This window comes from Aulonocara sp. 'chitande type north' Nkhata Bay, linkage group LG1 (genome assembly GCF_057382095.1).
Source record: "Aulonocara sp. 'chitande type north' Nkhata Bay isolate Kocher_YH1m ecotype deep benthic linkage group LG1, A_spYH_male_GT1.1, whole genome shotgun sequence".
NCBI lineage: Eukaryota > Metazoa > Chordata > Actinopteri > Cichliformes > Cichlidae > Aulonocara > Aulonocara sp. 'chitande type north' Nkhata Bay.
The window spans coordinates 22,307,155-22,319,041 of record NC_141344.1 but is presented as its reverse complement, the minus strand read 5'-3'; the positions used below and the strand labels follow the sequence as shown (position 1 = coordinate 22,319,041).

General features: G+C 38.0%; 1 protein-coding gene across 1 annotated transcript; it reads left to right on the top strand.

Moving 5' to 3' along the window:
* The first annotated feature begins 2,385 nt into the window (after positions 1-2,385).
* Positions 2,386-10,508, top strand: terb2 (telomere repeat binding bouquet formation protein 2). Its single transcript, XM_086288487.1, has 7 exons — positions 2,386-7,499; positions 8,058-8,139; positions 8,253-8,392; positions 8,873-8,931; positions 9,789-9,853; positions 9,952-10,040; positions 10,179-10,508. The coding sequence occupies exons 1-7, from the start codon at positions 7,436-7,438 to the stop codon at positions 10,289-10,291; spliced, it is 612 nt and encodes a 203-aa protein (XP_086144613.1). The 5' UTR covers positions 2,386-7,435; the 3' UTR covers positions 10,292-10,508.
* Positions 10,509-11,887: the final 1,379 nt, after the last annotated feature.

Here is an 11,887-nt window from a genome sequence, read left to right as displayed (position 1 = left end):
CTCTTTTGCTGTAGCTGTGCACCCTGTAGGTTCTGTGTTATTTCCTAGTGAAAGAGTTCTTAGTTTTTGTTTAGCTTAATTTCCTTGTTTTGAGTCTTAATTTCCATAAAGCCGTTTCTGAGTTTCCCTGTCATTTCTGGCATCCTCCATTTTGGATCCTAAGTCTGATGGCAACTGTTTTTGTATTCACGTCTTGTGATGTATGGATTCGTGTTCCTTGACACAAATTGTCATATGAACAGTCCCATATATACAACCTCATGTAGAAGAATAAATAATTCACACTTGTAATCTTCCAAGTTCTATGGCTTCACTGGTGATAATCCAACCCTAACCCAATATTTTAGAAAAAATTCATTAGTTTTTAATATCAGTGTTTATGTGTCATTTAAGATGCTTTTCCCCCCTTATTTCCCCCCTTTGCTTGCCAAGAATTCAGAGAGCAATTTTAAAAGGACAACACAGAGATATCCTGACACAAAGCATAACAATTTGTGTCTATATGTACAAAAACGTAACAGCTTTTCATGACTATTTGTCAGTTTTTGTCATAAAAGTATTTGTCATGAAAGTTTCAAGTTTTTCAAGTTCTGTCTTGATGATTTGCAGCAGTGGATCCTTTGGGTTCTACAGGTTATAAGGGGGAGTCTCCATGGGTAACACTTGTTCAATTGGACTGCGATCTAGGGAATGTAAAGGTCAAATCATTGCCTTGGGTGTTCTGATGTAGTGAGGTACACCATCCTGTTGGGGCAGAAAGCTGCCATTGTGCTTACCAGTGAAGTTTAAGTGGATAGTTCATGTGAAAAACATACACATGATTAACAAGCTTAAAGGTGTATCCCAGCATTACAATGAAAGAAAAGATGGTCAGTGTATTCACTTCCCCTTTCTGCAGCAAACACACATCAACTTAGGTGGCACTTCTTAATTAAGGGGATCACCAGAGTCATTAGGATTAGTTCTCTGGACATCATGAATGGATTTATGGATGAAGACTTTACAGCTTTTATTCTAAGTTCCTGAGCTTGTTCGGTTTGGACCAAGATGAGCCATCTACCTCACAGAGCAGTCACATAAAACTGTCTGGATCAACGTTTTGCTCACAATTATGTAATTTATAATGATTAATATTCATTTATTAATAATAATAATAGTAATAATACAATTGTTACCTGTTCCCTTTCCTCTGATTGATATGTGCAGCTACTAACATTGATCGATTAAGGCATAGCTGTGTGAGACTGAAGACACTCCATACTTTCAGGTTATCAGTGGAGCCTTTAGGCTACAAATCCATGTTACATGTTAGAGACACGATTGAGTGAAAGAGACACAACATCAAAGATGAAACCGAGAATAAAAACCCCATCCTGCGGTGGCCTTAATCCTTCAACACCTGCGATTTGAAGCACACTCCTTTGATGTTGTTGGTTCAGCTGGAGAGAAAGAGACTTGATAGAGGGAGAGAGAAATGTGTGGATAATAGACTGCTCATTTAACACAGAACTAAACTGAATGCAAGTTAAAGTGACAGACCGGTGTGGATAGAAAATGAAACCTTCAGTGATGTAACGCTAGGATGGTTTACTGTTCCATCGCACTGATAAACTGCTGCGCTGAGACCGCTGACTGGATATCTGGTGACATCTGGAAGCAGTATATAAAATTCAGAGAAAGGAACTATTCATAAAGACACTCAGCTTGTCTGAGACCTCTGGACACTATTTTATACACATCCCGTCATGATCGAGACCTCTCTGTGCTGGAAAGTCCCCTCACACGAGAAACACCTCTACAGCCCCCACGTGGCAGGGAAGTCAGTGACAAGTGTACTTTTTTCCTCTTATCCTTTTTTTAAAATCTTGATTTATAGTCATTCTGCTGATTATTTAAATGCTTCTGGTCAATGTGCTTCATTGAACATTTAACTCCATTTACAACGTTGAATTCCTCTGTGATTGTAGCTTTCATATGTATCTCAGTCCCTCTAAAATAAATCCACAGCAGGGATTTAGAAAATTCAGATAAATCAGCGAATCAGGACTATAAATGAGTCTAGTGTGCAAAAAAGAAAAAAGAAAAGAAATAGAGACTACTGATGTTATATTTTTCATATACCGGTATTATGAAAGAAATCTGAGCTAAAATCCTTGAATAATTTGTCATCTGGGATTAAATGTGTTAGCTGGTCAACAATTTAAGTCAGTTATAATCTAATAGAATAGAATAGAATAGAATAGAATAGAATAACCCTTTATTTTCAGTTACAACGAACAATCGATAGGGACACACACAAAACAAGAGAAATTTTTACAAAAATAATAGAAACGCACACATTAGAAAACGAGTTGCAAAGTGCTTTGGATGTAGAGGTGGGGTGTGTGGGAGGGATAGTGTTAACAGTCTGAATGGCCCAGGGGAAGAAGCTGCTTGTGAGCCTGGAGGTGTGGGAACTAAATGCCCTGACGCACCGGCCAGAGGGCAGCAGGTCACACAGGTGGTGATCGGACTGTGAGGAGTCACCTGTCATGGCCCTGGTTTTCCTGAGACAGGAGGAGCTGGTGATGGGGTTGCAAATTGGACTCATTAGGGCTGATTGATGAGAAATTCTTTGATCCAGGATGAAATGGCAGGGAGGACGTGGAGGTGCTCCAGTTTGGTGGTAAGGATGTCCAAACTGGAACACTTGCAGTTTGGATTATGGTGTTGAACGCTGTGCTATAGTCCACGAAGAGCATCCCCATGCAACTCTTCCCGTTACATGGGGATGTAACAGGAAGGGAGGAGGGGGGTAAACAGTTTCTGATGTGCTGAGACACTATCAGCTACACGTGACTACAGACGTGAGGGTTATAGACCTGTAGTCCTATATTGAGGCTGTCTATTCCAGTCTATCAGTTCCTGACGACTGAAAGTGCTCAGTGCATTGCAGGAAAACGCAGTGAAAAAAAACACAAAAATATAAAAAGATGCACTTTAGATGGGAGTGCTGTGTCGATACATGTGTGTGTACGTGCTGCCATCTTAAAAAAAAAAAAAAAAAAGCTACAATTTTCACTAGGTTTCCAATCTTCTTTCTTATGAAGTCAAAATCCTGTACACATTGTTAAAATTATTGATTAGGTAACTGCTCTCTAACAGAAATATGGAATTAGCCAGTCACATGACAAGTTCGATTTAGACACAGCAAAGATTTTCCTGTACAACCATCTCTTGGTTTTATAGAGAACAGATCCAAGAAGAGAAAACGTCCTATGAGAAGTAGTTCTCTGAGTCTTGTTGGTCTTGTTGATGTCAATGATCACATGAGAATGGGCATACTGCTTTAAGCTGATAGGAAGGTAACAGTAACTCAAACAACTACTGTAACAACAAAAGTATGCAGAAGAGCATCTCTAAATGTTTCCAACATGACAATGAGTTCACTGTACTCAAACGGCCTCCACAGTTAACAGATCTCAGTCCAACAGAGCACCTTTGGGATGTGGTGGAACGGGTGATTCACATCACGGATTTGCAGCCAGCAAATCTGCAGCAACTCTGTCACGCTATCATGTCAATATGGACCTAAATCTCCGAGGAATGTTTCCAGCACCTTGTTGAATCTATGTCATGTGAATCAGGACGGTTTTAAAGGAAAAAAGGTCCAACCCAGTGCTAGCAATGTGTACCTAACAAAGTGGCAAGCACACGCATACTGATCAGTTAATCTAGACAATAATTATCAAATGAACAAAATGAGAATGAATAGTTAAAGCCCTAACAATAACAACAACAACAACACACTAACTATGGCAATACTGCGCAAAACTCCAGGCTACCACACAAAGGAACAACATCATGAGGGTCAGAGGAGAGATGGATGAGCTCTGGGCATTCAGCTCTGCCACCACAGAACATTTTTCTGTCCAGCATGAGCGACACTGAAAGGACAAAATCAGGACATGAGGCAAAAAGGGAAGGAGAAAAACCCTGTATTTAGTTATTATTTTTTTATTAACATAACTGAGATTTTCTGAATAATTTCTGGACAACAAACAACGACATGGCCAGAGTTGAAGAAAAGAATGGCGCATGTGAAATATAACAGTGAAAACGAAGTGATAATACATCTCTAGATTTATTAGATATGCAAAACAAAAAATAAAAATAATCGTGAAAATCTAATACATTTGTAAAATGTTTTATTGTATAAAATAGGTGAGATCTTTAATTTGCATGTTGTCTGAGAGGGATTTCATATCTAAACATATTTCATTAGGTCACTAAACAAGACAACCCACGGCAAATCAATATTGGTATAACAGCCTTCTGTCACTCTACTAATCAGATAATCAGCTGGCTGCTTCAGTTCTCCATTTAGGGATTTAAGAAACAATTAGATTTAATCCACACAAATAAAACCCCCAAATTTAACAAGTAGTCAATTATACATATCATTATTGCTGCTGTTTCATTTGATGTGGGAAGAGAGATACTCTCGTGTTTCTCCTGCCTCTCTGCACATGTTAAACCTCAGTGCATGTACCCTCTTTCCAGTGCTTTGTTCGAGCAGGTTGTTGGGGGAAGGTTGGGAAGAAATACTGGGTGTGGCTTCGCTGTTCTCATGGCAACAGAGTTATCACTGCCTTTAAACTGCTTCACCAGCACCAGAGTGGTGAAACTCAGCCGCCAATAACAATATACGTGCGAAGCTGGTGATGTACATTATTTGTGCTTATTGGCACAATATTTCAGCTAAGCCGACTGGCTCAGGCTGAGCCTCTGTGCATGCGTGTCATGTCTGACATACCAGTGCAAAGCAAGAACCGAGCACACGCATGGAGAAGCAGGTGCTTGGTGGTTTTCTAAGCAATTTCTTTGCGTAGACATGTAATAGCATGGGATGAAACCCATTCAAATGTGCCACTATCAGTATTCTGGATTTATACCAGCAGCTATGTGGGAATAGTGCTGTCCAGGATGCAGGAATATCTTCCTTATAAAGCACAAGGTTACTGTCTATTCATGGACACATACAGAGTAAATAGACTCTGAGTGTGTGGCCATGTAATAGCACTGAAAACATGACCTGTAGACAACCCCAGCGAGGAGGTTAAACAACGCAAAGCAGAGAAGCTGCTGTACATACAGTCCATCTGTACTGCTGTCAATGTCTACAAGCCTTTGTGTACCTCATGTGAACACTGTGAACAAGTGAGAAAACTGACAATATAATAATATAACACCTTTACCTCCATGCTGTCTCACTGAGTATAGATAGCTTCTTTAAATGAGGTCAGGATAAATCAGACATCTGCTACAAATGGAGCTGCATTTCGAGCCAGGTTTGCTTTCAGGGGGTTGCTGAATTTAGACAAAGTCAGTGGCAGCTTCTGTGTGCTTTAAAAAGCACTGATCAAAACTGCTTCATTAAGGCAGGCTTATACTTATCGTGTATTGTCAGACTAAGTAGTTAACAACCATCTAATATGGACTCTTACTGTATAAGATGTTGCAAATATTACCATCTGGTGTTAAAATACAGTACTGCAGAAATTGCTGTGCCGTACATTAATAGTCCATGTCAGAGGGCTGATAACATGCTATAGTTTTAAGTATAAACCTTTACCGATCAAGTAGTGTTCATTGAGGGTTTTGGCTACATCGACACCAGGGGATAAGCTAAAGGGAAAACCACAATATATTCAAAAGAAATATAACTGAATGGTTGACAAGGATAAAAAATAGTACTAATCAGCCTGTCCTCCTCAAAACACAGTTTATCAAATGTATTTTTCACCCTGTAATGTTAAGTGTATCATATTTGATACAAGACTTTCACATCATCAGTATCCGTCTGAAAAACCTAAATAAATTGTACAATAAATTTGAAAGCAATAAATTGAAACAAAACAAAACAAAAAAGAACAAAAATAACACAGATGTAACAAATATGATAGAAATTAAAGCTGGTGTGTGCAAATTAATATTTCATTTCTTTCTCTCTCTCTCTCTTTTAAAATGTGTTAGAAGGTTTAATAAACCTAAAAAAAATTCTGGTAACGTTTTCATGGCTCAGGCTTTAATGGGATAAGAATAGATGCTTTATCGTGTATTTTCCTTTACCATACATTAAACCTTACAATTCTGGAAAGTTAGATTGGGGAATAAAAGTGCATTACCAGCAAAGAATTTATATTTTTATTTATATATATATATTTTTTTTAATGAACTACATACTAAAGTGTTGGTATTACAGTACTGTGTGTTAAAAGTGGTCGTAAAAGACTTTACAAATACTGAGTATTTTAATGCAGGATTGAGATCAGGATTGTACTTTATTAATACAAACTCAAGTAAGCTTCACGTTCAGTAACAACAACAATGTGAAGACCGGGCAGATGCACAATATCCAGTCGGTAGGATGCACTATTGCTCTTCTCATGCTTATCCCTGTGTGGCTTTACAAATATAAGTAAGAAATAATGCTAAATATAAATTGTCAATTGTAAGTTCGTTACCTGTAAAATGTAGAGCACTGAAGAACATGCAAAGCCCATAACTCATCTGTCTTTCTTCTTTACAGTGTGTAGCTCAGGGCTGTGAACATAAAGCCTGGAGGCCAGACTTGGCTGGCAAAGATTCCAATCTGGACCGTATAAAAGAGGGCATAAATTCTGGACTTTTAAGTGTTCTTTCACAGGTCCTCCTGCTGATGATGACTTCTCCCATGGCCATTCATATTACATCATAAAAATGAGTTTAATTTGGTTTGGCTTTTTCCACAATCCACTATAGAAGTTTTCTGTTGCAGTGGGTCCACAGTAAAAAACAAACAAACAGAAAACATCAGGACGTTTTTTGTGAAGGAAAAGAAACTTTCTGTTTTAGAATTAAAATCCCTGGTGCATTTCTTGTTGTGTCTCTCTTTGTTGCATTTAGGAAGCAAATTAAAAACAGCCACTTATTACCTTTTATTCATTCAGTCAGATATGGTAATAGTATAAATAACAATGACAGTTAAATCAGGTACTTACACGCAATTTGTGATTTTTCAATGATTTAACACAGCTAACTCAGCTCACTAAATTGGAAAAAAAGTTATTTTGTTTTATTTTGGTCACTTTCATTTCAAGTACTCGTGTTTGAGGTTTTCTGGCTTTGTTGTTTAATGACATATCTAAGAAAATATAACTTATAAAAGCCCTGAAAAGTTGTTTTTCTTGCCAGATTTTCACTTGGCTACCTGCAGGCCAGATATTCTACAGATTCTTTCTCTAATCTAAAACATTTCCTACCGTTTTTACAGCATTTGAATGCAGCAGAGCATTTTGAGCGCCAACTCTGGCTGTGATGGCTAACGCAGAGCAGAAGAGGGGTTCGGTTTGAAAATAAGAAGCAGATGAAAAACAAGCTACACTAATAGTAGTTAATTCGTAGTTTTCTGGCCATGTTTCGCTATAAGACTGCCTGGTTTTCTAGCAGTGTGCCACAGACCTGTCACATGTTTTGGAGTAAGTATCCTGTTTTTAGCTTTGGTTTAAGCTAGCCATCCAAATAAACCTAGCAACCAAAGAAAGTTTATAGAATTATCTTAAAGATGCTGCTGCTGTCATAAGGTAAGTTTAAAGTAATTTAACAAAGTCTTGATTTAAAGGGACCTCTAGTATTGTGCACAAGTCTTGAGGTACCACTAATGTCTTTATTTTTTGCTTCAAAGAAGCCAGACTTCTGTGCATTTTTTTAAAGTAGTCTAAGTAATAGTTCTCCAATCTTTTTGAAGGTCTTTCAAATCCACTCCTTCTACCTGACCGACCCAAACACTGACCTGTTTAATTATTCAAATATATATTTGAAAAAATAATAAACCTGCATTTCTTTAGTTGAAGCCCAATTTTTGCCTTACATACTGTATTGTAGTGTATGTTTGTACCTTTCAATAAATCACTGCACCATTTTGCTAGCAGAATATCAAGAATTGAGGGTTGGAGGAAGTGTTTTTCACAGTACTGTGCTCTGGCATTTATAGAAACACCTTTGTTAGCTTGTTCTGATCGCTTTTTATCTCTTAGCTTCAGAGGGGGGCTCCATTGCTCATTGGAGGACAGCGGATTACCTTTTCAGTGAAGATGCTACATGCCCTGATACTCTTAGGTTAGCATGCTGAGCTGAAAAGCTTTACAGTTATCATCCTCCGGAGCGTTTGTGTTTGTAACGCATTTTCCCACAATCCCTTTAAAGCTTAACATGTAAATACTGTTTTTCAGGATCTTTGAGAGCAAGGATTACCTCTGGAACAAGCTGACAGTATTTCACAGCTTGTTTCTGTCCGCCTGTGAAAAGAGGCAGAGTGTGAAGTCTTTGAGCATTGGTCAGTATGTGCTGCCTCCAGCCTCCGTACAAGATGGTAAGGATTAATTTACGCCTATTAATTTGTTGTGATTAAACAATACTAAGTCCTTGGTAGATAAGACTGAGGCATACAGAGATAATAAGAAATAAAAAAGAAATGTTGACAGATATTGATTTAACCTACTTAAAGTTTGTTCACTGCTTTTTCTGGACATTTGATAAATAAAAATATATTATATGAGTGGATAAATTAACTAAAGAAGTGTTAAAAAAATATTATATATTACAATCCTGGTCATTTATTTGTGCGGGAGGACCACAACCCCTTTTTGAAATGAAGGAAAAACCCTGAATTATTTTCTACACAAACCACTTCTTTAGATTTTTGCCTCTTCATTTAAAAAAAAAAATTGATAGCTTTTCCTCAGGTTCCTGAAAACATTTGCAAGAACTGTCACTTTCTGAGTGGTTCAGCTCAAAGAATGTCAACCTGCCATGACGTTGGAAACATCTTCTCATTTATGTATCATTTCAGAGGTGAGAAAAGTGTTTGGGCAGCTGATTTGGGAGCGTAATGAGCAGTCAGCGGATGAGGTACGGACAGCAGCAAGATAAGCTGCACACAGGTTACGCCTGTAATTCTTGTTTCCACACTAATGTGTGTGAGATGCTGAAACAGTTAGCCAAACAAGTCCTCTGTTGATCGTGCACAGTTATACAGAAACATGCCACACTCCCTTTGTGACAAACCAGTATACACTGTTTGTGGCTGAGTTGCTGTTGTTTCCATTTACTTACACTTTGTTATAATTCCACTAACAGCTGTTTGTGGAATATTTAAAGGGGACAGGAAATGCTACACACATAAAGGGTAATTTACACCATTGAGCCCTGCTCTCAAAAACTGACATAGATGCCGGTCTGGTGACTCAAACAAATTCTCCTCCACAAAGTTTTCATTTATAAAGTACTTTACAAACCTGAACATTACGGCCAACAGCTGGACAGAAGATGATGTTAAACATGCTTTTAAAACTTTAACTTTAAGCTCTTATTTCTTAAATCCACAGACAGAGTTACATGTATGTCAGTTTTTGAGAGGAGGGCTCCGCGATGTAAATGAGCTTTTATGTGTGTAGCATTTCATGTCCCCTTTTAATAGCGAGTAAATTTCACAGCTGAACTTGTTGCGGAGGTGGCATCCTATCACGGAACCACACTGGAATTTACTGAGCTCCTGAGAACGACCCTTTCTTTCACAAATGTTTGTAGATGTCTGCTAGGCTATTTATTATAAAGAATATTCATTCATCCATCCATTTTCTTCCACTTACCCTGAATTGGATTAATTGAACTTACATCGTGGCACATTGCTCAGGAACTTGCTGTGTTTTGTGTTACATGTGATGGGATTTAAAATAAACTTAATTAGAGTAACTCCTGTTTTACAGCACTCCCTGAAAAGCTTTAATTGCCCAACAGATGATGAGTTCAGTGAAGAAGAAATCAGCATAAGGTAGTATGTGGACTTGCAACTATAAATATTGTGATTCTGATTTTAAAAAATGTAGACTGACTACTAAACTAATAAAGCCTCCATCACTCTGTTGGCAGTTCTGGACTATCTGACGCCGACTCATCAGAAAATGAAGCACCACTTTGTGGTCATATGCAAAAATATCCAATTAAAAGCATGATTACAGGTGAAGAATTGTTAGTTACTGTTCTTTTCACAGTTTATTATTGACCTGTATCAAAGGTCTAGTGTAATAATAGATGACAGTAAAAGGCAGAAGACATTTGTGTGCTACACATTATTATTTTCTTCTTACTCCTTGCAGGGTACATCAGCATGGACAAGCTGCAGAAATACTCGGGTGACCTGTGCGATTTCTATTGCGGGTGTTTCCGATGCTTCAGATGTAAAACACTCTGCTGTTTGCCACACTCATAAGCAAGCAAATAGTTAGAGAAAACCAGCAGTTTTTACAAGATGAGTTATTATGTTTGTTTATTATGTTTACATTGCCTTCCTGCACTGATTTATTAGTAATCAGTATGTTATAGCTACTGCTGATGTCATTTTGTGATTTTATTGTACTCTTGTTACAGTTCTGTGTGCCACTAGCTTTTAACTTTCATATCATAAACGATGGTGATTTGCCACATGACGCTGGTTGTCCTGTGACCTTGTACTTATGTTATCCCTCTGACATTGTCCCCAGTTTTTATTGTTGCCTGATGAAACCATTGCTGAAAGGAGGATCATATTAGTGGCTCCACACTTAAAATTATAAACTTTTTTTCTGTCTATTTAAATCCACAAATCAAAGTTTGAGACAGTAATTACATTTATGTGCTAATTGAATATGCTTTAACTTTGCTAACTTCCATGACAAATACAGCAACCTGGATTGACTCTAGTGAGGGTGAGAGATGGGTGTGCCACCAGCTAAAAGTCTTCTAGTTTACAGTAGGTTTACTAAATTCATAAAAAAATCTACCTGCAGAGTTTTCACTGAGCTCCCACGAGTACAAAGACTTTTGATCCATCCAGTGTGCACCTCAGACTTTTGCTCTGGGACAGCATGCAGCCCCCTGATAGCAATCAAGAAATTAATGAATAAAAAGATAAGATAAGCAGACAAGGTTTTCTCTTCAGTGTAGCCACCTAACAAGGGGCACCTTGAGAATAACAAAAAATATTGCTACTATTTCTTCTGCATCTGTTTAGGCTGTTGACGTACAACATTTACGTGTATTACACCTATCTGCGTGACAGAGGCAAAGTTACAAGAATCCAAATTGCAAATTTGGAAACTGCGAGGGTGGTGCAGCGGGGCAGTGGTTAGCACTGTCACATCACAAAAAGACACTTCCTGTTTTGAACCCACTGGCCAGCTGGGGTCCCTCTTCTTTTTCAGCTGTTAACAGCATTACTCCAGCTACCTGCTTGGCTTGGGTGATGGTACTAGCCTCCAAGCCTGCTGGAAAGCACTGCAGATTCCCATCCCACAAAGAATTTGTACACTTACACAACCAACTACTGGATTTCACGTTTCATCTCCAGATTCTATTTATATTTCCTGTTTATCTTAAAAACACAATATGCAATAAAGCACTTAAACTTAATGCCTGCTCCCATATCCACAAGGGTTGCTACATTGCATGACTACATTGCAAGAAGCGTTTCTGACTCCATTACATCAGAACTTCTTTACCTCGTCACATTGTGCTGTGTTTTCCTGATAATGACATAGCCGTATATAATTTTATGCAACCTACTCTTAAGCTAAAATAGATAGACTCTTTTCTCTTTTATTTGAAAATGAATTGCTTTTACTTTTATTTATACTGCACAGTGCTCGCGTCCCACCCGTGGAGCCAGTTGTTTGTTTGTTTTTTCACATTTTCTGAGCATTACCTCCTCTTATCACCTCTTGATTTAGTGTCTGTTTAGGCGGAATTAATATACATATAATTATTCATTATCGCCCTAAAATAAGTAAATCTGATCTAAACTTTAGTTACTACCTGACCTCTGTACCGC